At 34.2% G+C, this 25,085-nt stretch overlaps 5 protein-coding genes and 1 long non-coding RNA gene across 8 annotated transcripts; 3 read left to right on the top strand and 3 right to left on the bottom strand.

The window, feature by feature from the left end:
• Positions 1–253: 253 nt before the first annotated feature.
• On the bottom strand, positions 254–4,359 carry Ssdp (Sequence-specific single-stranded DNA-binding protein). The gene is made up of 3 exons (XM_015934422.3): positions 2,973–4,359; positions 1,922–2,119; positions 254–1,691 (listed from the first exon to the last, which is right to left on the bottom strand). Exons 1-3 carry the CDS (start codon positions 4,131–4,133, stop codon positions 1,578–1,580), a joined length of 1,473 nt encoding a protein of 490 aa, XP_015789908.1. The 5' UTR covers positions 4,134–4,359; the 3' UTR covers positions 254–1,577.
• A 655-nt stretch (positions 4,360–5,014) lies between these two features.
• LOC112539340 (uncharacterized) lies at positions 5,015–6,256 on the top strand. Its single transcript, XR_003083127.2, has 2 exons — positions 5,015–5,249; positions 5,373–6,256. It is a non-coding gene; the product is annotated as an uncharacterized LOC112539340 (long non-coding RNA).
• Positions 6,257–7,529: 1,273 nt separating this feature from the next.
• LOC107366717 (beta-arrestin-2) lies at positions 7,530–11,509 on the bottom strand. 2 transcript variants are annotated; one of them, XM_015934338.3, is made up of 7 exons: positions 11,268–11,509; positions 10,589–10,833; positions 9,940–10,203; positions 9,508–9,665; positions 9,199–9,342; positions 8,841–9,095; positions 7,530–8,436 (listed from the first exon to the last, which is right to left on the bottom strand). In XM_015934338.3, exons 1-7 carry the CDS (start codon positions 11,395–11,397, stop codon positions 8,355–8,357), a joined length of 1,278 nt encoding a protein of 425 aa, XP_015789824.1. In that variant the 5' UTR covers positions 11,398–11,509; the 3' UTR covers positions 7,530–8,354. The 2 variants fall into 2 exon arrangements, with proteins under 2 accessions (XP_015789824.1, XP_015789825.1); XM_015934339.3 differs by having other exon boundaries at positions 9,199–9,274; positions 9,512–9,665.
• Positions 11,510–13,048: 1,539 nt separating this feature from the next.
• Positions 13,049–19,039, bottom strand: Dcr-1 (Endoribonuclease Dcr-1). Its single transcript, XM_015934337.3, has one exon. It carries the CDS (start codon positions 18,959–18,961, stop codon positions 13,256–13,258), a length of 5,706 nt encoding a protein of 1,901 aa, XP_015789823.2. The 5' UTR covers positions 18,962–19,039; the 3' UTR covers positions 13,049–13,255.
• Positions 19,040–20,114: 1,075 nt separating this feature from the next.
• On the top strand, positions 20,115–21,761 carry Rpn9 (regulatory particle non-ATPase 9). Of its 2 annotated transcripts, none has more exons than XM_015934340.3 (3): positions 20,115–20,228; positions 20,406–20,815; positions 20,910–21,761. In XM_015934340.3, exons 2-3 carry the CDS (start codon positions 20,434–20,436, stop codon positions 21,641–21,643), a joined length of 1,116 nt encoding a protein of 371 aa, XP_015789826.2. In that variant the 5' UTR covers positions 20,115–20,228; positions 20,406–20,433; the 3' UTR covers positions 21,644–21,761. The 2 variants fall into 2 exon arrangements, with proteins under 2 accessions (XP_015789826.2, XP_089124370.1); XM_089268244.1 differs by having other exon boundaries at positions 20,115–20,289.
• A 414-nt stretch (positions 21,762–22,175) lies between these two features.
• Positions 22,176–24,012, top strand: LOC107366719 (uncharacterized). The gene is made up of 2 exons (XM_015934341.3): positions 22,176–22,356; positions 22,659–24,012. The coding sequence occupies exons 1-2, from the start codon at positions 22,327–22,329 to the stop codon at positions 23,448–23,450; spliced, it is 822 nt and encodes a 273-aa protein (XP_015789827.1). The 5' UTR covers positions 22,176–22,326; the 3' UTR covers positions 23,451–24,012.
• The last annotated feature ends 1,073 nt before the right edge of the window (positions 24,013–25,085 follow it).

Genomic DNA, 25,085 nt, shown 5'->3' with positions numbered 1-25,085 from the left:
ATTGCCTGGGATTAATAGAGGAAACCGAGATAATTGTTTAACGTGAATGCACTTGAACTAAACAAATTATGTCTATATTTGTCGATTGTTCATTGATTAGACTTTTATAAATTCAATGGTTTTTTAAAAATAGACGTTCATTGATATTCAATTTACGACAGTCAATTGAATAAATTAACATCTTAAGGTTAATTTTTTGAGCGAGAGTTGGGCGAATCGCGATAATTGTATTCGAATCGATTTGAGATGCAAATTTGTTGTGAAAAATGAGAAAAGCAAGAGATCAATTAATGAATTTGGAGACTTTTTAATTGATCATAGCTAAACAGATAAATTCTGAATAGTTATTAAACGTGAAATGCTTTTCATCTGTTTATTTGAAGGATAAATTTGAGTCAGTTGATCACTTGAAAAGGATAGAAGGTATTTGATTAGAAGATAGTAATTGAACATAATTGGGTTGTTTGTTTTGTTTGTTTGAATGTTAATTTTGTTTTCATCGTTCTTCTTATGATAACATGTTTGGTTTTTAAAAAAAATTGACCGGAAATTGTTGGAATTTTCAGATGACCACAAATTTAACGTGAATTAATGAATTTTTTTTTGTAAATTGTTACGAAATTGATTTTTTTATCTTTGCTTGAATTTATCAGATAATATAAATTCAAAAATTAATTTAAAAGAGGAAAAGTGGTTCATTCTGATGGACAAGAGACAATTTTGAATTGTTTCTTGTAAATAACCGATCAATCCATATCTTCGGTAATTAAATTATCGTGTACATTGTAAGTTTCAAAGGTGTTTTATAAATATTAATACTTAAATTGAACAATTAGCAGACTCATTATATGAAGAAATTAAATACCGAAGTTACTGGTCAAGTTTGCTTTCTCCTTCTCCATTAATTGCCTGAGGAAATTAAATCGGGATTTGGTTCTCAGGGTTTCATTTTGACGTAGTCAGAGTCATCTGGTGATGTAATCGCCAACTCTGGATGTGATGGGATTTAAAAATGATGATGAATGAAAATATTAACATCAGAGAGGACAAGATGGCGCTGCTGAGTCAAAATATAAGAGGGGGAAAGTAAGTATAAGAAGGGAAAAGAGTGACTGTACAATAGGTTAAGAAGAGGAAAGTGCGAAAGACAGGAAAAAAGTAAAAAAGGGTGAGAAAAAAACAGAAAAATAAAGCAAAAGATGAGGAGAAAGATGGCGAAGAAAGACAGAGATGTAGAAAGAGATGGAGACTTTCAACAAAAAATGGAACCAGAACGAGAAAGAGAATGCGAAAGAGGAGGAAGAGAGGATGAAATGACAGAAAGGAGAGAGAGAGAGAGATGAATGGATGATGATGCGCGTTGTTGTTGTTGCTGGTGGTGCTGGTGTCGGTTGGTTTGATTCAACACTGTTGAATGTAAGTTTTTTTCAAAAAATGGTTGTGAATTGATAATTCTCTTTCATTTGATATAAATAGTAGTTTCTATCATTGTGTTGTTGTTGATGATGATGTTGTCTTAATGCTGTCACTTTTCATTCATTTCGAGTTAATCCTTTAGCTTTTTCCCTTTGGTGCCTTCAGAATGACATGAAATTTTCAGAATGATCATTTGGAGTGTCCTTCTCGAATTTTTTTGCTTCTTCCTGCATACTTTCTTTAATTTTCAATATTGCCTCACTTTCATTTTGATCCTATCAGTATGAGAGAAAAGAAAAGGTATGAAAATCAAAATAAATATTAAAATGTTCAAGTAATTAAGAGTAAATAAATTGATTGGAAAAATGAGAAAATACTTTTATAGATCAATTATAACCATTATGAGCATAAAATGATATGAAAAAATAAAACTAACAGATAACTATTATAAAAAAACAGAGCACTAAATCATCTACGAAAAGGTACGTCAAATAGCGCGACTTACATTTTCTTGCCCATAACTAGAGATACCATAATCTGACATGGGTCCTCCAACACCGTCTTCCCTTGGTGTCCCTGGACCATTGGCAGGCGAATTTTTCATACCATCTAGACCGTTACCCCCAGAGGACATGGGTGGACCGAGATCAGGCCCCAATTGGCTCATCGGCCCCTCAGGTCCTTGACCAGGTCCCATTGGAAACTGCAGAATCAAGATGATACATTACAGCAACAGAATTAGAATTCAAATTTTTATCAATTATCTGTCGCTTCTAAGTTTTCATAAAAACTAATACGTTCTGCCTGTTTCAGTCTGACGGTTTTGCTTATCTAAGCGTATATGCGTCTGAAATTGAGCATCTCTCAGAGCGATTATTAATTCATTGATTCCAACAATTAAGTTTTGTGAATAAACGTGTTGGCAATTGGTGGTTACAATCAAGGAAAAGCGATGGAAAAGAGGTATTGAGTGCGAAAAAGCGAAAGAAAAAGCAAAAAGCATTTATGTATAAGTGAAACTGCATGCATGTTTGTGCGTATGAGTGATTGTCTAATTAATAGAAAAATAAAAAAACAAGCATCGACAGCAGTAGCAAAATCAAAATTGAGAAAGAGCGAGAACGAAGTAGCAAGAAATAATCATAGTGAAAAGCGTTAGCAGAGACAGTTAATTTAAAAGATGATAATGGCGTGTATGGGAAATTTCATGGCAGTAAAAGGATCGTTTGATGAAAAAAAAGAGTAATCAGAAAATTACAAATAAAATAAAGAGCAGATCGAAGATTTAAAGTGGTTCAGAATTAAGCAAATCGAGAGGCATAAAATGAGAGGAAATAAAACGAGAGAAATAATAGAAAAAAAGGAGAGAAAGCTTGGCCAAGACGGTGACGATCCGCGGGGAGCTTGGAGAGCTTGGGTAGGTTTTTTGTGCGTGTGCAGTTGATTGGTTGGATGCGTTTTGCTCAGTAGAGAGGTTCAGGCGTCTCCTCATGACCCAGGAATGATTCCGAGGTGCAATGGGCATTATTTATGTTTGTTTGTTGAGTATTACATACCCCAGGCATGTTTCCGCCAGGTTTCATCATAGGATACATTCCATCTCCTCCAGAGCCAGATGAATCTCTTCCCGTGTTAGGAGTTCCCATCCGATGACTTGCTGGTGAATAAGGACCTGCTGAACCTTGTGGACTTGGCATAATAGGAGTACCAGGTCCAGGTGGGCCTGAGCCACTCGATACAGGTGGACCTCCATAATGACTACCAGGGGACGCTGAGGAATAATTCATATTAGAAGTATTTGGCTGCCATGGTCTGCCAACGGGGCCAGGTCCAGGTCCGGGTCCAGGTCCAGGTCCAGGTCCAGGTCCAGGGCCAGGTCCTGGTCCTGGTCCTCCCATAGACATTCCAGGAGGCATTCCACCAGGAACACCAGGACCCATAGATGCATTTGGTGGTCTCATTCCATAACTTCCAGGATTCATTGGACCCATTGGTTGACCCCTGGGTGGGTTCATTCTGTGATTCATTTGTCCTAAGCCGGGTGGAGCTTGCCAACCGACATATTCACCTCCATCACCTTGATTCGGCATGATAGGTGTACCAGGGCCAGAACCACTAGAAACTGGTGGACCGTTAAAGTCAACTTGTTGAGGCATTCTTCCACTAGGCCGCGGCCCGCCGGGAAACCTGGGTGACATGTATGGCTGATTTTGCATCATTTGGCCATGTGGAGGAGGGGGAGGTTGTTGATGAGGTGCCGGTTGGGATGGCTGTTGGGGTGGTGAAGGTCTCATATGGGAATTTTGGTGAGGGAAGAAACCGCCGGGTGGCATTGGACCTCCTGACAAACCATCATTTGGAGGCATTTGACCTAATGGACTGGCTGCATTCGGATTATGGGCGATTCCATTGACAGGGTAAGATGCAGAATTTACACATCCATATTCATAAAAAGCTTTTGCTTCTGGAGAATGTTCACAGTTATCTCGTCTCTCCGGTGCTGCACAATACAGATCCCAAAAAACACACCACCAGCTATGAAGGAATCCTGGCGGGTCACCGACAGATACATGTTTATCCCATCTTATCTCATGAAGGAATGACTTTGCTGCATTTTGGGCACCCATGTGATGTAAATATTCATAAACATACAAAGCCAATTTTTCACGAGCTTGAGTATCCGAAGGTGGTGTTGAACTTTTACCTTTATTGTACATTGTTTTCCTTCAAAGGCTTTCTTTTAGTCTCTAATTAAGCACATTAGATATATCATATTCTCTTGAGAAGCACATCACAATAAGTCATCATATCATTTTTAACACGTTTAAGTCAATTGAAGCAAAAACATCATGTCAAAATTAAAATTAACAACAGTAATTAGTAAGACATTAAATCCAATTCAAAATGAGCCAATGAAGTCTATTCCAGTTAGTTGATACTTTTTGCGGATTGACTGACTCTTCTTTCTCTTTCTCTCTTAAAATCTCTCTTTTCTTGAATCTTGAACGCCATCTATAGACTGCAAATGTCACTTCCTAAACCCTGTCAACCTGACAATTGCTTTCAGAGTTTATCATTGCGAGAAAATACAAAATTCAAAAAAGACATAACAGTCAACATAATATTCGGAAACACCATGTAAAACTCATTATTCTTGAGTAAAAATTACGTTTAAACCCTAACTTTTTTCTTGCCTAGAAAAAGGACCAATAATCCAACATTTCTATGGTAATGCTAATCACACTGAATATACATTTTTAATCATACAATTTATCAAAAAGTCAACGTTTCTCGCTTTCAACTCTTCTGGTTTCATTGATGGTATGGTTTATGTAGATATTTTAGTCAATATATCCAAGTGTATATCCATAAGATGATAAACCTTTACCTTTTTGATTACCTTGCCTTGTTTATTGGGTTTTCAGGAAAATTAGATTTTAGCTTGTAAAGGCAAGTCTGTCTTCTTTTACTTCTCTCCTCTTTTTCTACTCTTTTTTCTTCATTTTCTCCTATCTTCTAGTTTTTTTTCACTGTTCATTTGTCTTCCTTTCCCTGTCTGTTTCTTTCTCGCTCTCCTTTTTCTCTCTTCTTTTTCTCTTTTTCTATCTTTCTCCCCTCTTTAGCTTTCTTCATCATCTTCATCATCTTCATCACCATCGTCATCATCATCATCATCATCATGATCATCATCTATCTTCCTATATCTTCTCCTCTTTTTTTATTGTTTTAAATTACTGTGCTATAGTCAAAGAGTAACCTGCGCAACAGTAAATATCAACATTCAACACGCGCCATTTTTATTGACATCAATATATGTATGGGTATAGTGTGAGGTAAGTCAAAGAAAGATTTCAAATGAAGATTACACGAGACTCAGTTGTTTTTTCTGAATCGTAACAATTAACCACACTAGTCCATATTCATGGTCCATTCTGTATTTATATTTATGTCAATAGGTATACCACCGATCAATCCATTTCAATGAGACCAGTCAATATTTGATGATGACGTTAAACTATGGCTATGTTGATAATGGCAAGAGTTATGGTGATAATGAAGCCGAGTATCATTATCAATTTTGCAAGATGCTAAATGATGATGTTGGTTATATTAACCAAAAAAAGGAAGCAAATCAGCAGATAGACAGGCGCAAAGTACATTCTCTGAAATTGCAAGATGCTTGTTAATCAGGATACACTTTTTTGCACAACCTGGTTTTCATTCAATTAAACGATCAATGTTGTCGATATTTTCATCATTTATGGTGATTTATCTTTTAAAGTATGGGTTTACACGACTTGATCATCCTTTTGTTCCAACTGTTGGCAGAACAAAACCTGATACAAATGATTCAAACGATAAACTGGTTATGTCAAATCAATAAAGCAATCAGATTAAAAAAAAGCAACCCACAAAGACAACTCTGACATTAAGGTAGACTCAGTTATCAAGGGTTGTCTCTATATCTGATATTTCCTCCATCAAACATGGTTTTACTTTTGGACTTATCAATATTTTCTTGGTTATTACCATTTTTATATCACCGCAATGTTATTATTGTACTATTTTCACTGAACAAACAACCCGATAACTCTTTAGTATTTTTTAATGAAAGAGCAAGATAATAAAGGCATGGAGTCTTTATTTTCAGAATCACCCAACTTTTATGAACCAGAAAGACTAAGACCCGATCCATCCAAGGAAATCAATCCTGATCTAATAATTAAAACAACAGGTGTTAGCTTTGAATTTAAATTGACTCACTTCAGTGTAACAATGGACATTATAACAGGAATTGGTAATTAGATCGAATGAATTAAAAGGATATTAATTTTTCAAATATGCATGCAATGAATAAAATTTAGCAGTTGATGAACAATCAGTTGCTAGAAATTATAGTTTACAAATTGCTAAGAAACCATTCAAGGATTTCAATGGTTAACCATTTAAACAAAAATGTAATGTGTAAATATTCAAGTTTGGCATCTTTGATTTACTCTCCTCTCAAAGGTTATAACAACTGTAAAATTGCAAATTATCGATATTTCTGGAGTTCCTCCATCTCTTGAAATAATCACCGTATCGGTGCGTATCACGGCACTGTGCTTATATAAAAGCACGCCATTAGTGTTATCGAGCCAGAAAAAAATCATTTTTTGTTTGAAATTTGCAGCAACATTCGTTTATAAGAGATTTTCAAAATTTTTTTGATTTGTAATGCTTCAAATCACTGCATAAGACCTGGCAATACGAACCAAGTTTCATTTTTTATTCAGTCTTATATTTGAATTGTTACTTGGCCAATATTTCATTATTAAAAGCAGTGATGTAACAATCAAGAATTCAGGATGAAAATTTAATTCACAATCAAAGGCTGAATTGCTTGAAAATTGCCTTATAACCGAACCAAAATGCTAAATTCAGTTTATCACTCATAGGAACGTCGGTATTGTCACAAAGTTGTGTCTTTAAGAGTGAAGTTGTCTTTCGCGTTTGTGATTTTGCTTTTTTGATTTGATTTGAAATTTATAAAAAAGACAGTTCACAAAGAAAGAGAACGGATTTTAGACAGAGAAAGAGAAAGAAAAATTATAAATTATTCGATGAGATAAAAATACCGAAAATGTGTAATTTTGCAGCAACCAAAATGGCAACCATCTTATGATGAATCTGTTGAATAAGTGAAGATTGAAGATGATGAAAATAGTTAGATGTTGGTTTGTTTGCCTTCTTATTTATAAGTTAATTGATAAGCCGTAATGATGATGATTTGGTTGTGAGTTAAATCAAAAAGAATACATGTATCCATTGGCATGAATGCTGTTAAATTGTTTGCAGTTAATATAAATTAAATTATTTCATTTTTCTTGGCTTACTGCCGATAAAACAGTCTTTTTAAATCTAATCTGTCTACAGAATTAAACAAAAATTGTACTTCTTTATACATAATCCAACTTCATCTATCATCGATTGATACTCTAAAACTTTGGATTGTAAAAACAAGTTAAAATATTCATCAGTTAGTTAATTAAGCAAATGTATATTATTGAAATAATCATGAATTGACCAAGAAATCAGTCTCTGAAGTTGAATAAAATGGATTCAATAAAAAATTGTTGTCTTTGATTTGTTTCTCTTTTTTTGCTTGCAAGGATTGCAATTTAGTTGAATTTTTATGATAATTTGCTTATTTAGAGTAAGCAGACTTTTTTTACAATCAATAACACAAAGTGACTATGTTTGAACTCGAGAAAGCAAAGGTTCAGAAAAGGTAAAATTAGGAAGGAAAGAAAGGGTAATGAGAATGAGAAAGGAGTAAATAAAGTCGATGAAAATAAAAATGGAAGTTGTTGATTTTGAGGAGAAATGATTTAGACATTGAAGTCTCGATGTGCATTCAGTTTTGATTAAGTTGGCAAAAAAGTCAACTGGTACAATTATTTTTAAAAAAAGCGACTATGATTTTAAAGATGAGCCCACATTGGGAAGAGTAAATTTGGAAGCGATAAACGAAACAACCTTTTTTTTTGGTGATTTGATTTTGTTCAAGTTGACCATGATAATACAAGCTGAGAAGGAGGCAGATATTGAAGGCAAATGAAGAAATGAGGTTCATTCTTGGTTGGCATGTTTTGTAAGTCAGTTGAGTTGCAAAGTGATTTTCTTTACATAAAATTGATGTGTTTATGTTTCGAGTTTCGTTTGTCATATGTGCATCACACCAAATATACTGGTGAATACGAAGCAAAAGGATAGGATGAAAATGGTGTCATTGTGGCTGATGAATTGTATGGTCTCCAGATTGTTGAATCATTTCCATGGATGTGGATAAAATTGAGAATAGGAAATCAGAATGAAGAAAAAAAATGAGGAGCAAAAAATAAAAGCTCAAGATGATGATGTGAGATGCGCAGAGGGAAAAAAGACAGAACAATAAGTTAATTCAATCGTCCTTCATTTTCGCCTTTTAATCTGATCCGAGCAAAGTCTTCAAAGATTATGTCATCTTCTGTCGGTTCTCTGTTAATGAGAGAAAGAAAATAGAATGTAAAAGGAGAGAAAGAAAAATAGAATACAAATTGAGTTAATATATGAATGATACAATGGTGTGGGAGAGTGAAAAGTAAATATAAGGTGATGCGAAGGACGGAAACCTCAATGAAGGGTAAGGCAGAAGAAGGCAAATGAAAACTGTAAATAGCATCTATAGACAGTATCTTAAATAAACATTATTGGGATTAAAATCAAAAATCGATAACATCCCAGGTTATGTCAATCATTTGAGATTTTTTGGTTAACATAATAAACTGATGGAAGCTAAATTTGAAGCATGAAAAAAAACTGAGAATGAGTGAACGAGAGGAAGAGAGGGGAGGAGAGAGAGGGAAATGTACGCCTTCAGCTAGATTTGAATCATAACTCACGTATCAAGTTGGATTAAATTAAAATCATTAGTAGAGTCTTCTTTGGCTCCATCGTTATTGACATGATTGGTAAGTGCATCACCATCAGTTGGTGTTGCCCCAGAAGGCTCAATGTCATCTTCAGGCTTAGGGTGCATCAAAACAAATGGCAGCTCGGCGACAACATCACCTCCTAATGGACCCAAGCAAAGTTTGACTTTAACCTTGTACTGAACGATTATGCCGAGGTTTTCTTTATGATTTGGATCGGTTATACTGATGGTATAAAAGATGAAACAAACAATAATTAGTAAAGGTAAATTTTGTGATATGGACTGCAAATTAATGCAGCTAAATATTTTCAATTTGGTCAACTTACATAGTTGATGAAGCAAGGTTTGTATCCTCATGTTTAAGCTGACCATCCAGGGCTAAACCTCTTTTTGATTTATTATCTGATAGATTGGGTCGAAGATAATAGACTTTAGATAAAGTAAATCCAGGACTAACAGGACAACCATCTCTGAATTTGAACGTGTTGTTGGTGGTTCAAGATTGAATAAACAGAGGGAACAAGGCGATGACAGTTAAGTTGGCAGGTAGACGATGTAAAAACGAAAAGAAATAACATAAAACAATTAAAACTATCAACAGTTAGATGAAAATAATGGAAGTTTCAATCACGTACTCACTCTCGATCTCGGCTACTGAGCATTTATATTGTGCTGTTGAAAATAGACATATGTCAGCAAATTGTCGAACTGATATCTTGAGTTTTCTAACTGTGCGATTTGAGTTGTTTGCAATATGTACATTAACTGCAATATCCTCTCCATGATGATAAAGCTAGAAGGATAAAAAAGAAGACAAAAAAATATTAAGAGAAGTACACAAACATAAGAATCGTTTCATTAGATGATCGATAAAGATGAATTTGGCTGGAATTAGATGTGAAAATAAATAAAAAGGATAATCAACTCGGATATAATTGATTTTAAAGATAGTAGGAGACAGTTAGTTGTTAATGAACAGCAAATTGTTATAAATGTTGCTGTTCTCACCTAATCAAAAGAGAGTAGGAAAAACGAAATACAATAAGCTTAATGGTTAAAAGACCAACCTCTTTGTCGAGTGAAGCTTCCAAGTGCAATTTATTTGGAGACATCACAAATTGTTTGCTTATTTCAACACTTGGTTGTTCACCCTGTTCACTTGGCGCATAAGTTATTTTCCTGATTGCCAATCTGACAGAATTACGTTTGTGTGGTTTTTCATCGAGACTCTCGGCAACGTAAGCTTTTAACTCGTAATCAACACCACAAGGTTTACCGGTATCTCCTGGTGCTGGTTGAAGGGTAACGGATGCTGGACAATGAGGAGGAAGCTAAATTGAAATAGTATGGATGATTCAGAGAAATAGAATGATACAGATAAAATATGATATATTGAAAAGAGTCAAATATGGGAAGATGAATAAAATAGATATAAAAATACTCAAAAAGGAGAAAAACATTAAAATATTACATTTTTAATGTTGCATTATGATATGAAAGTTATGATGAAACAAGATTAGCAAAAATAGACGAGATTCAGTGGGAAAAAAACTGGTATAAGTATTCATCATGTTCAAAATTGAAATTGAAATATCCAGAATTTAGATTGGAAAGTGAAAAATAAAAAAATTAAACTTCTAAAAAAACTATGATAAGCTATGAGCATCATAAACAAAAAAAAGTGAGGAAATTGTTGAAAATTTTGAAATTATTTACCTCAAAATAGAATGGGAATGCATTTGAACCTAGCTTTTTTATTAATCTTTCTTGTAATCGAGTTCGAGGTCTTTTGCTAGTTTCTTCCAAAACTGGATAAATTTGCTCAGAAGCTAAGTAAAGATCTTTACGAAAAGTCAATCCCAACACATCCAAGTCCTCTCGCCCATAACGAAAAGCAGCCAGAATATGACCAAATACTCGACGGTCCTTGACATAATCTAAATCAACCAGGACTACACCATCTGAAATGTATGAAATGGAAAGCAAAAAGTTAGGAATAAAAAAAGCGAAAGATGAGGAAGAATTTAAGGAAAACAAAAAAAAATGCATGGAGACAACAATTAGTAGCCGTAAAAGGAAAAAAGATAACAAAATACGAGAGAAATTATCATGTAAAATAAATGAGTAATTGCATTTACCATGATTACAGAGAGACGTCAAAACAAGCGAGGTAAATAAAAAAAAAGTTAGACGAAATAAAAGACGATAAAATAATAGAGACAATAAAATCAATTAGAGCTACCACCAGAAGGCAAAACAAGGAAAAATTGACAAGTCGGTGGCAGCAAAAAGACAAGCTCAGGACAAAACTGTAAACTTCAATATAACTGATTGAAGGGAAGAATGGGTTGGAATTCGGGAAAAAAAGTTGAATAATGTTGATCTAACATCTTACCTATTGGATCAACATGGGAAATGTGGTCAACAAAATCTCTTTTACCAAGATAAACTGTTATTTTTCCGTTGGGCGATGATTTTTTGAAAACCCGGGTCCCAGGTCTTTTGATATCATCCTGTTGGCTCATAATGATGTCAGTATGGTACAGCTGGATAAGCACAGAGTAAATACAGTTGGTTAAGCATGTAAACTTGTTAATAATGTTATGATAAAAAAAATATCAATAGACACAGATGATGCAGATCCTTCAAACTGGAGGCCTGCCTATTCAACAACGGTTGTTGAACAACCCCTGGTGGTTGGGTTATGCTGTTGTTGTTGGATGTTGATGATGATGTTGGATGAAGTTGATTTATCTTGATAGGTGCAAACTAAAACAAAAACAAATGATGATTGTGTTCCTTCAAGTTGTCAACTAACAAAATAATAATAATTGTTAGTATATTTATCTTCTTAATCAGTTCCAATTGATGGTGTTCAGCTACATATGTGTACTATATCAACATGTGAAGGTACATTAAATAAGCTTTAAGTGACCCTAAGATGACGTAAATCAATAAAATGTGATCTTTTCTTTCTTCTTGTTATGTGTTTTTGTAAGTGGTTGTATACATAATATTTTTCTTCATCTCAGTTTACCTGAGCAAAGAAATAGTGAGACTACTACACCAGGGAGAGAAGAGAGAGAAGGGGATGGAAATTGAGAAATTTTAGGTTCTTTCTATTGATGAAGATAGAGATGATTATAGCAATAGGGAAAAGGATGGTAAAGATGTTGAAGAAATGAACTACGCGTTTACTGAATGTTTCAATTTGGTGCTCTTATTGTGCATTTTTGATTTTTATTGCTCAGGTAATTGTTTAGATTAATGTTTGGCAGATTTAGATTATTACGGTTATATTTGTTTTAACGCCTTTTTGTGGGGTTTAACGATTAAGATTGATGGCTGATGAGTGACGATGAGTGATGAGGATGATTATTGGGTAAAGGGAATGCCTAGTAAGCAATGGTAACAAGTGAAGACAATGAAGATAAACAAGAAGATGAAGATGTTGATTAGAAGAAGAAAAACAATGGAAAAAAAGGTAAACTGAAAAGCACAAGGAAATAGACGAATGAGATTTATTATGAACAGGTAAAAGTTGAGAGATTAAAGAAATGAAAATTGGTTACGATGAATTAATGGATTGGGAGTGAGTAAAGATATTAAGTGAATGGTCGCTGGAGGATTGGAGGAAGAAGTAGATGATTATGATGATAGAGTTAAATTTTGGTTGGTAAGGTTAGCTGGTTTTGTTGAGAATCGAGTTTAGTTGAAGATTGAATTAGCTAGGAGAGAAGGAAAAAGGAGAAAATTTTTTTTTCTGCTTCAAGCAATTAGATGGAAAGTCATCGCTTATGATGATCATGGTTATGATTATCATCATAGTGCAAGATAAGTTAAAGTGAATTTACAAAAATGTCAAGGAAAAAATATGCAAAAGGATGATTATATTATACATAGGAAATGATGATTGTTTGCTTTCCTTGGAAAACTGTTAACCCGACTATTAATATTTTTCATAGGAAATTTAGAGTCAGATTTAATGACAATTGATCATGTAAATTGATGACACGAGTGGAAATTGATTGAGACCGAGGTTCAATTAACCTGGATCAGGAATAATTTGAAAGTTTGTCAGGATAGTAAACAACAAACTCTGAAACATTCATTGGACATTGCAAGGCCATATTTGTAAACTACAATTAATCTTATTTGTTTTCATTAAATACCAAATTATCCGTAAAATTGTTTAATGATAAGAGGTTAAGAACTTGCGACTTACTTAATCATACAGGAATTTGAAATATAATAATATACCATTTAATATGTATCAAATGTAGATGAAAAATTTTCATAAAATCATTCTTTTTTTGTGCAATTTAAAGGCAATATCGCCTGAAATTCAATATTATAAAATAAATTCATTTATTCCACGATTATTTAGTTGAGAGAATTGTTTGATGATTTCAAATCACGTAAAGCTCGTTTAGCGGCTGTGTACTTAGCTAATCGTCTATTACGTCCGATGCCATAATATTTACCAATGTTAAACACTTCGACACTGATTTTGACCTTGGGCACTCCATTTATATTGACTGTATCTGGTTTACTGAATGAAACTTTCTGTGGTTTCATCTCGAGAAGTTCACGAATAGGTGATTTTGGTGGATTTTTACTATAATACTCCATTTCAGGTCTCATCATTCGATAGTAAACTCTCCAAACGGTGTCCAAAGAAAATCCACTGTCTAGGAAAATTGCTCCAGCTACTGATTCGAAGACGTCACCTAAAGCTTTAGGAACTTCAATATCTTCGCGCTGTTCACAATCAGCTTCTCCTATCAGCAGCGCAAAAGCCGCTGGATCCTTGATTTTTCCATTTGAATTTCCATGAAATTCGACAAACTTAGAAATAACTTTATGCAAGTCGGCAGTTTTATACATTAAATATTTATGAAATTCATATTCGACTGCGAGGGAAGCAAAAAAGGTATTATTCGCCAATGCCGATCTTAAATCTGTTAACACGCCAGGTGAGTGTTGCCTAGGGTCATCAAACAAGTGTCTTGTGATGAGAAAATCAAGCACAGCATCACCTAAAAACTCTAGACGTTGATAACAGTCAGTAACTCGATTGTCAGAAAATGAATTATGAGTAAATGCTTGAACTAAATAGGCTTTATCTTTAAACTCGTATTGAATTATTTCTTTTTCAAAGCGATCCAATCCATGCGAAAAGTATAGATTATCAAGTTCAATTTTAGGTGCATTTGGAAAAAGAGGCGGCTTTATAGGATTCAGCCATCGCCAGAGTCCACTTTCTTCTTGTGGCTCTTCAACATTATCCATGACCATTAAACCCAACCATTTCATGAAAAGAAGAGCTCCTCTTGGACCACATGAGATGAGGAATGATCCAATTAAAGCTTCGACACAATCAGCAATACTTTTATCTGGTATTGATTGTTGAGTTAAAAGACAATTAAATGATATTAATTTTTCATCATTACTTGTGCTTGGAGATCCAATTAAACATTTTTCAGGAATTTTAAAACCAGGCGGTAACCAATTATCACTGGGTTCGAATTTTGTGGCAACCATTAGTTCGCCGAGATTTTTTTGAGATCCTAATTCGTATAATTTTAAATTACTGATTTGAGTACTTCTGAGTTGAGATAAAATCCCTTCATGTTGATCTGGACATCGACAATACATGAACACAGTAACGGCGTATTTAAGAAAAGAATCACCGACAGTTTCAAGACGTTCTAAATTGATTCCATCACTAGCATTGGACATTGTCAATGCTTGTAAGACCATAGCTGGACTTGGGCCAATTTCCGGATCAAATTCCTCATTTAATGGATCGAGATGAATACAGGTCAAAACAGAATCTCCGTTATTATCAGCATTCAAAACGAATTCATCTCTGTTTGGAAGTAATTCTCCAAAACTAGGGCTAGCTTTTCCTTCTTCAAGGTTCATGGCAATATCACTGGCTTTAACATGTGAATCTTTTTCCTCGATATTGGGGAGAACAGTCACAGGGTCGACGAGTTTGAGAGCCTCTTCAAGTCTGTCAGTGATTTTGTCGATAGTTTTATCAATGGTATCACAATTAGCATCTTTATCAGGAACGATGATTTCATCAGCTACAAAAATAGATTCAACCTTTTCTTTATCCAGTTCAACTGCAGTTATCATATCATCACTTTGAATTTCGATTTCATCGTAATAAGAAGATTCCTCTGAAACTTTTGCAGGTTCACTTTGATAAGATAAAAGAAGGCCAGAAGACAAAATGTCTCTAGATATGTTCGCCTTGACAGCACTAACCGCTCCATCGGAATCGGGAATTAATAATTGGTCCGCATCAAGATGAGAGTCCGCTTCCTCTTCATAACTACCTAATTCATCTTCATCCTCTGAATCATCAAAATCATCGAATGCATGAATATCTTCTAAATCTTTAGATAACTTATGGAGATCAACTCCAACAGCTGTAGAGATCAAATTCAATCCAGGGATATCTAGATCAATAACTGAATTAAGATCGGATTCTTTAATATCCCAATTTTTATTTTCACCGATGCGGTCAAAATTACTTGGCGATCCCATCCGCTGATTTTTCTTGCGCTTTATGGGTTTATTATCATCGGACAACTCAACAACTCTAGGTTCATCATCAAGTCCTGGCCAATTGATGATTGGACTGATGGCACTAATTTCAAATGGTTGATTAAATTCTTGACTATTCTGATCCCAATTACCAACAGGAGGAATATCTCCTAAGTCATCATCAACTTCAGCATCGACAACTTTGTAAATGTTAGGATCGAAGGTATCGATTAATAAATCATCACAACCATCTTTATTTTGTGTAGACTCTGTAGAGATATTTTTAACCTCAACAGGCGCAGGAGGTGAAGAAATTTTAGGTGGCAACGGGGCTGCTGATGAAGGACTTGGTTTATTTTTTTTCGATGGTTTGACTTCCAGAGTTTTAGGACTTGAAACATTTATATCATATTCATCATCATCTTTCTCCTCAAAAGATTGGTTCAACACTTCAGTTAAACTCCATCCAAAGTCAAGAGTAGGCCATGAAAATTCTGGATCATCTTTAGTTACTCCAATACCAATGTCTAGGGCAACTTGTCGCCTTAATTGATCAGCAATAAGAAGATGATTGACTCGATATAAAATACTAGGAAGACACACAGCTTTATTCCAATAGGAAGCTGAAAATGGATGAACAATGCACAGTTCAGGAATAAGAAGTTGTTTAGATTCAAGGTTTTCTCTTTTGGCCGCACGAGTTTTCTCAGTACTTTTAGGCAAAGGCATTCCTTTCCGATTTACAAATCTTGGTGTAAGAAAATTGAGGCGTGCAGAAGTATGATCAACATCTAAAAGAGGTTGATCTTTATCTGTAATTTGAATCTTGTACTTCTGTAAATAATAATCATAAAATGTAGGAAATGCTTCGGTGGGAAACTGACTTGTTGGTTTTAAATTTTCACAAATGTTGGCAACATAAAAATGCAATTGTTCATTTGCTGTTCTGTACCAAGGTTTGACAACAGCATCCTCGAAAACAGAGTGGTTAAACTTGAAATTGGCCTTTCTTTCACTTGTATCAGCTTGCTCATAAAAAAGGACTCTATCAATAAATCCCCAATCAATTGTAACACTATCGGAGTCGATTGTAAATGAAGCAGGGATTTCTTTGGATGAAATCGATGCGTAATTAACTGGCAAAACAAGAACTGAAGAAGGAGCTTCAGCTGGTTCGTAAACCATTGGATCTTTGACCAGATGAAGGACGTCAGTGAAAGTGAATCGATGGAACCTTTTGATTTTTTCAATTTCATCTGAATTAAACGTTACATTTTTTGCAGCCCATTTCATAGATACAATAACTTCTCCAGATCTTGTATAAACAGGAAAATCACAAATTCTAGATATTCTAGAGTGAGTAAGAAGACCGAAAAATCGTGGAGAATCCATAGGATCGATTAATTTTCTTCCACGAGTATTTTGTTCTTCAGGAATCGGACAAGTTAATGACATTAGAAATATGTACATGAAACAAGGTTCACCAGGAGCAATATCTTTTCCTCTTAACGCTTCAGCTATTTTCTTCTGATAACTTTGCCTTCGTTTTGTTGTTCCAGGTCTTTCTATCTCTTCTTCTGCGCCACGAGGGCCACGTTTGTGACGCTTGATACCTAATTCTTCAAGGCATTTATTGTTTTCTTTACCTACTGGAAATAGGTAGTCATTGAGTTCACCAGCTTGATGGAGTGCTTTACAGCATTCGATAGCAGCTGATCTTTGAGCAATTTCTTGATGTTTCGCTGGTAAGCCAGATATTGGATCTCGAACAGGAGAGTTGGTTGGGAGATAAACTGTACATTTAATTTGTCCATCCTCTAATTGCTCATACATGTAAATAGGGACCAATCGAGTGAAGGTGTCACTTGGTAATCGCGCACAATATCGATAAAGGACATTTAATGAATTGGACAAGTCGACACTGATATCTTTACTAGTAGTGTAAGCTGGATAAAGATCAGCCAGAGAATCATATGGCGGGGGTCCCTGAACTTCTAATTCTTTGTCTTTAATGATGTTTTCCATAGATAACAATTCACGTAACTTTTGTTCAAATTGTGACTTAGAGGGCTCATTTTTTGGAATGAAAAGGACATATTTACCGTAATCAGTTCGCAGTTTTGCTTTGCTGTGAAGATACTGGGAAAATGTTTCTGGAAAATCATACCTAATTACCAAGTTACATTTAGATACATCGAGTTCCTCCTCGAAACAGCTTGAGACTATGAGCAAATTTATTTCATGCTTGCGATACTTATACATCGTACTTTCAAACCGAGAAGTAGACGGAATATTATCCTTTGGATCGGAGCTATATAAGAGCTTATTATCACGAACCAAATAATCCACTTTGAGAAAATTGAAACAATCAATAATTAAAGAAACTGAGCGCAGCCATGCAGCTAAAAGTCGAATCGTTGTTCGATCTTCTACAAAAATAATACCATTAAGACCAGAATGATGTTTTACCGACTCTGATTGTGTAGCTTCCGGATCTGGGACAAAGTCTAAGAGAACTTTGAGAATGGATAGCATTTTCTCAGGTACATTGGTTTGAAGTTGTTGGTTTGGATGAAGTAGAGATAATTGGTGTCGTAATGTGACTTGAACATACTGAAAAAAGGTGATTAAGGTTGAAGTTACAGCAGCACATCGAAAATCTCGTGAATTAACAACAAGCTCTGCAACTTCTTTGGCGTAAATTTCAGCTAATTCCATAGCACAAAAAGGTCCCATTGTCTTAATAGTGGAGAAAAATTGTCTAAGAGTCTTTAATAGAGTTTGTCCATTTATTCCAGGCTCAGAAACAAAAACTTCTTGACAGCCAACAATTAAGGTATTCAAGTCTGTCAAAAGTTGACTAATTTGATCAGCGTTGTAAAGGTCGAAAGAGATAGGATAATCATCGTAATAAATTACTTTTCCTTTTGGTTTGACTGGAAAACGAAAGGAAATTCTTACATCAGCGACAGTATTTCTAGTTGCCCGTAATAATCTCTCCATTTTAGTAATTATTGCTTCTATTACAGCTGGCTTTTGGTGATGTTTCATAAGACTAGGAGCAAACGCCAACACACGAGTTATCGAAGGGTCCACGGACTGTAGAAATGAAGAAACCTTCTTATAGCTTTCATCTCGCAAAACTAAGTGGCAATCATTCAGTATGATCAAATTAATCGAGGAAAGTGAAATCAGAGGTGGAGAAAGAAGAGTTGAAAAAAGAGAGCAACTCATTACAAAGACATGATTAGCTATAAATTGTTCAGTCCATGATTCTTTATCAAACTGAATATCATCACTTGAGAATTCGGCAACGCCCAAATCAGTGTGATTCCTGATAGTTTGTGCTTCCAGGTGCACTTGATTAACATCAGAGACAAGAATAAAGCTCCGTCTAACTTGGCCATTTTTCTTACGAATCTGATAACCAAAGCGATTGATGACACAAAGAGAAATGAAGCGTCGGTAAACGTCATTTCCAAAGAACGCCACCGTATTTTTCTTTTTAACCTCTTCATAGAGATCCATGGTGGAAAACTTGAATAACTTTTACAACTCAATTTAATTGAAAAAACATAAGAACATAAAACACGTTAGAATAGATATGATGCAAAAAGATAAACCCTCAAGATTTTTATATCAGAAAAACATCTGATTATCACAACAAACTAAAGGTGGCTGTTGGATCGGATCATTTCCAATGCACTTAAAAGTTGGTAGAGTATTATATTGTTAAAAGAAGATTACTAAACCCAGTAAAATTAATTTTAATTCAAAATAATTGTGTAATAAATTAAAGATGAGCTGGTTTTGAAGGCAAGAAAAAACAAAGATAGATGAAGATAAGTCGGTTTAAAAACGGTTCATCAATCGAACCAAGTATATCGATAGTATTGGGATAAAATATCGAAATATCACAGGATCACATAATCATTTTTTAATTTACTATTATTAGTAATAATAACTGTTAATCGTGTTCGGATTAAATTACACATTGGATTAAAATATTGTCTGAATTCAACTTGAATTATTTTTTAGCAGGTGCTTTCTCAACAGGACTCATCATATAAGATAATTGAGTGGTTCTAGAAGGAGATCGGCTTAGCTCTTTTTTCCCAAACATTTGATTCATGCTGATTATACTCTCAGTTGATTTCTTTTTCCCAGCTAATTTAAATTGATTCTTAGCAGAACCAGACTTTTCATTTCTGACAGACCCATATTTAACACTTTTGTCAGCCCCAATAGTTGTTGCAGTTGTTTCAGCTGTTGACATTGATGTTTCACTATTTTTAAAGGCCAAACTTGGCGGAACTAGGCCTGCATCATAAATTTGGCTTGGTGAAAGATCTGCATTTTCAATCATTGACCTAGTAATTGGAATCGGTCGACGCCAACGACCGCAAAGACTGTAGATACACCAAATTATAAGACCCAAAACAATGACGAGTGCAGCAGCTATCAAGAAGGCAAATAATGCTAAGTCCAAGAAAGTATTACCTTCTGTAAGAATAAAAGGATAAAATAAATTAAATAAATAGTAAAATCATGAAAAATTAGAATCAGAATTAGTTCGATGAATATGATATCATGGTAATTGTTTGAAAGAAGCGCTAATCCTAACATGGCTTTAGTCTGGGTTAGGTGTCACTAGGTTAGCAAATGATCGGCAAAATTGAGTTTTGTCAGCTCATATGATTAAATTGCCCTCATATTGATTATTATATTGTTGTTTCTTTGTCAATTGATTAATTAATTGTGTGTTTCTGCTAAATTAACACTTTTGGATTACCTGGTAAGCCTGGTCCAAATATGTTAAACACATCATACACCATTTGTCACTTGTAGATTTTCTGGTGAATTCATTGATAACTTTGTTTTGTTTTACATTTATGTTGCATATAAGTTGATCACTTTAACCAATGTCGAGAAACACTTAATTTTAAAAACACTACTTTTATTTTTTCTTTAGATTCGGTGATAATTATTTGAAAGAAAACATGGGTGTCAACGAATATTTAAAGTCAATGGAATCTCGGTATCCAGAGTTTACTGAGTATTGGACCGCATTCGAGGGATACTATAATAAGAAGCTTTGGCATCAGTTAACTATGAAAACAGAAGCTTTTGTCAAACTACCGGAATCCAATCGTGTTGACCTTGTTGCATTTTACACTAATTTCATCGCTGAATTTGAAACAAAATTGAATCCTCTCTCATTGGTTGAAATAATTGCGTTCATCATTAAAGAGATGAAGGATTATCAAGAATGTTTACTTTTTCTTGAGAAAATTAAAGAAAAAGTTAAAGGCAACCAAACTGCCTCTCTCCTTTGTAGTATCTTAATGGCTCAATTGAAGTTGGCTAACAAAGAGTTAGATGGTAATTATAAAAGAAAGATATTACATTAATTTAATAGTATTTAATTGTGTTCAACATTTGCATAAGTTTATAATCAAATTTTATACTTTTATAGATGTTAAAAAAATCCTTGGTGAGATTGGTCCAATAATAGATGAACAAACTGGAATAACTCCGATTCATGGCAGATATTTTCAACTCTCTTCTGACTATAATCAGATTATTGGTAACCATGTTGAATATTATCGTAATGCATTGAGATTTTTAGGATGTTCAAGTATCGACAATGAATCAGATGAGCACCTAGAGAATCGCGCTTTCGCATTGGCTCTTGCAGCTCTTTTGGGTGAATCCATTTTCAACTTTGGAGAACTTCTTCAACATCCTATTGTTGAATATTTGAAGCGTAAACATAATTGGTTGCTTGATTTACTTTATGCTTTCAATGCTGGAGATCTGGAGAGATTTGAAAAACTAAAGCCACAATGGTCTGAACAAGCTGATCTACGAGCTCATGAGCTTCAATTGAGGCAAAAAATTTCACTTCTTTGCCTCATGAATATGACTTTCAATAGCCACGATGGCATATTAACTTTCAATGAAATAGCTAAGAAAACATACCTTCCGGAGGGAGAAGTTGAATTATTAGTGATGAAAGCTTTATCACTTGAGTTGGTCAAGGGAACAATTGACGAAGTCGAGAAGAAAGTTTACCTATCGTGGGTGCAACCTCGAGTTTTGGACAAGACTCAAATAAATTCATTGAAAAGTAAACTGGAACATTGGTCTAAAGATGTCAGAAAAATGGAAATACTATTGGAGCAAAAAGTACAGGAAATTATTGGATAAAAGACTCAAGCTTTTTAGTAAATTTTCATACCCATATAAGTTTAAAATTACTTATTAAAAAGAAATGCAATTGAAGTTTGTTTCTTATAGTCCGAAATAAACTTGTTACATTGATTAACGATTCATCGAATTTATATTGTCTTCAAGTTTAAAGGATTATTATTTTATAAAATAGATGAAATTTATGAAGTTAAACCCATCTTTGGCGATAAAAATATCGTGTTCCAGGACAATATGCATTATGGTAAACCGATCGCCGATTCTGCCTCTTCTAACTCTGTTTTTTGGATGAGTATATTTACTTAGAACTACTGAGAACGATTGTGATCAGGTGAAACTGTAAAATATATCAATGATATACACGAGATTCAAAAATTTCTCTTCACCCGAAGCTGCAATATGAAAAGGCTCAGAACTTAGATACCTACGGATACTTACGCTTGATTTAGTTTCTAATTTTCACCGAAAAATTTATATTCTTGCCGGCGACTCTATGCCTTAATGGAACAATAAAAGTAAAACTAGATTAAATGTTGTATGATGATAAAATATGACAATATCTTTCCAATCCATCGATTTGTTATTTGAATAGGTTGACGTTGATAACTTACAGAGATATTAAAGAATATCCATTTTACTTATCTTAGTGAATTTTGGTTCTGGTTGCGTTAACCACGGGTACAATGTCAACGGGCGAGCTTGATCGTTACATTGTAAGTTCAATTTGTCCTTACTTTCGTCTTGTTCAATGTATTATGTTAACTTGCCATATCATATGTTGAGTTCACTGTTTCCTTTAAAACCTGTCCCCTCTGTTGTAAGCCTGAGCAATGTTATTTTCCTAGACTTTCATGTGTTTATCTTTATACCATGTTTGAATAATTTTGTAAATACATGTATCGGCCTGGGACAGCGTGAATCTTTTTTCTTGTCTTAAATGATTAAATAACAATTTTCAACGGCCAGTTTGACTCTTAATTATTCAACAGTTATTTAATGTTTATCATGCCTTTAGTTTTCTCTTGAAGGTTATCTGCGTAAAGTTGATTCTCTAAAACAATTACCAAGGAGTACATTGTGTAACTCATTATTGCCTAATTTTGGTAACTTTGGATCCATCTTTTTGGCCAACTATACCTGTCCACAAGCTTCAAGAGGACTCGAAATTATTATAAAGCTCATTTTTTATGCCAAAGAAAGCAAAGCCGTTGAGGAAGCTGACTGTCCATCATTGAATGATTTTATCAGCCAGCTGCAAGATCAGATTATTTGTGGAAAAATATTACCATTAAGTGATTTTGAGACTCAAAAATTAACCTACTTACTGCCTAAATATCGCAACACCCAAGTGCTGAAATTAATCAAGGACTGTCTAAAGAATCCTGTATCTGTAAATATTGATGACTGCATTCAACGGAGCAGTTTAGTTGAAGACTGTGGTAAACTTAACCTGCTGTTTTTTCCCATCATCTTGACATTTTGTGACATTCTTTCACAAACTAATGGACACTGGTTTATTGGTAAAATTATTGGCAGTTTTAAAAGGATTGTAATCACTCGTGTCAATGGTAATATCATCAAACTGTTTCCATCTCATCTACACCCATTTCTATCTCATCTAGAGATTTTGGATCAACAATTATCCCCACACACTATTTGCTCATCGGTAGTTCCATATCAAGCTGCTGAAAAACTCTGTCGCAACTTTAACAAATCACAATCTCTTGGAATTTGCAAATGGTATGAAATAGTCGCCTTATTGATTTTATACCCGATGGTTGCAGATTTTTTGGTATCACATAGATGAGAATGGATCAAACAACCACAAAATTGAAGTCAAAATCTGGGGTTTTCAAGTGGACTTCTTCAATCTACAATCGATTATTTCCAGCTAGCAATAGGCCCTTGTTTGTGTTGTCATTAACCGCAACCGGTTTGATTATGGTGGCTAGCTATAAGATAGTTGAGAATTACTTTATCACTACTAACCCATTGTACGTTACAGGAGTAAAATATTTACACAATAATGAAATCGTAAGAGACGTCATTGGCCATCCAATCAAACTGAAAACAGTGAAAAATCTATTAAAAATAAAAGAAAACATCAGATCGCAGGATAAAATTGTTATGACTGTTGATTTTAAAGGAAAGTTAAATAGTGGTATATTGACAATTTATGGACGCAAAAATGACAGTAATGAATGGGAATTGAAAAAAGTGGAAGTTAAATTAAAGCAAGAATACTATTATAAAAATTTCATACTTTTTAGAAATGAATCTTCTGAGGAAGCCAATACTTTTGTAGAAGTTCTATGATAAACATGTATTTATATTAATAAAATTAATAAATGTTCATTTCAGTTGTAAAAGGTTTTCTATTTCTTGAATTCAGTATCTTTCAGTTCATTGAAAATTTTCGCTCATTTTCATTTTGGATCAGCCTCTGTTTTCTTTGTTTCTTCCTATTAGGACAAAATTCCATCGGTTTTAAAACCTGGCTAGAAGAGATTAACCTTTGACATTTATCTGTTTGCCGATGCTTCCTTAAGTTATCAATAAAATCAGTTAAAAGGCAAAGAGAAGTGAAGTTATTTTCAATTCAATTCAGACATATTCTTGTAAATGTAAATCCATCTAATTGCAAATGTTATCCCTTTTCAATCTGAATTTTGGTCAAGAATTGAAGTCTTCAATTTGTATCGTAACAAAAAGTAATTTTTCTTTCACATCAAGGATTATTATCTAATGAAATACTCTCATAATTGTCACTCTATTGTAAGCAACTCATGAAGCAAGCAATTTGGAAGCACCTCTCAACTATACAATTAACCTACAAAAAGTGATTTTTAATTTGATATTATGCTTATGATGAGCAAATCTAAAGCACCCAGTTATCACTGTTTATTAGAATGGATAATAACGGAATTGTGATAGAAAAGGAGAATTGTTTCTAATAGAAACAAATATCGTTATTTGTCAAACACAATGAGATAAATTTGAACGCTTTCTTTAACTCTATGTTTGGTGTCATGGTAAGAGTAAAAATATCTCATTAACACCTGAGAATACCTAATTTTGTCCTGTTGTGCCCTTAAAGAAATTGCTAACACTAAAGTCAAAGCAGTGGTTAATCACAAAAACATCATAATAAAAATTATTCCTAATTGTGCCACTGATTCTCTGTGTTCCGGTTGACAATTCTTTTCATTGATTGTTAAGGTCTACTTGTTTGTATCAGGTGAATCAATGAAAATCTTCAAAAATTAAGTCTTCCAGTAAACATTAGACATCAACTATTGTACCTCTCTCCTGGATTAATAAGTTAATTCAGTTGAAGATGCGACTTCCAACTTGTTCACATCAAACAATTTGTTAAAACTTTCAAGTTTGCTGTTATAACCAGTTATCAACTGTTGATGGCTTTTTATTAAATTTAAATATT

This window comes from Tetranychus urticae, chromosome 2, assembly GCF_039701765.1.
Source record: "Tetranychus urticae isolate SD_2017Ah chromosome 2, NJAU_TeUrti_SD_1.0, whole genome shotgun sequence".
Lineage (NCBI taxonomy): Eukaryota > Metazoa > Arthropoda > Arachnida > Trombidiformes > Tetranychidae > Tetranychus > Tetranychus urticae.
Note: the sequence above shows the minus strand (reverse complement) of the source record. Positions and strands in the feature narration are given on the sequence as shown.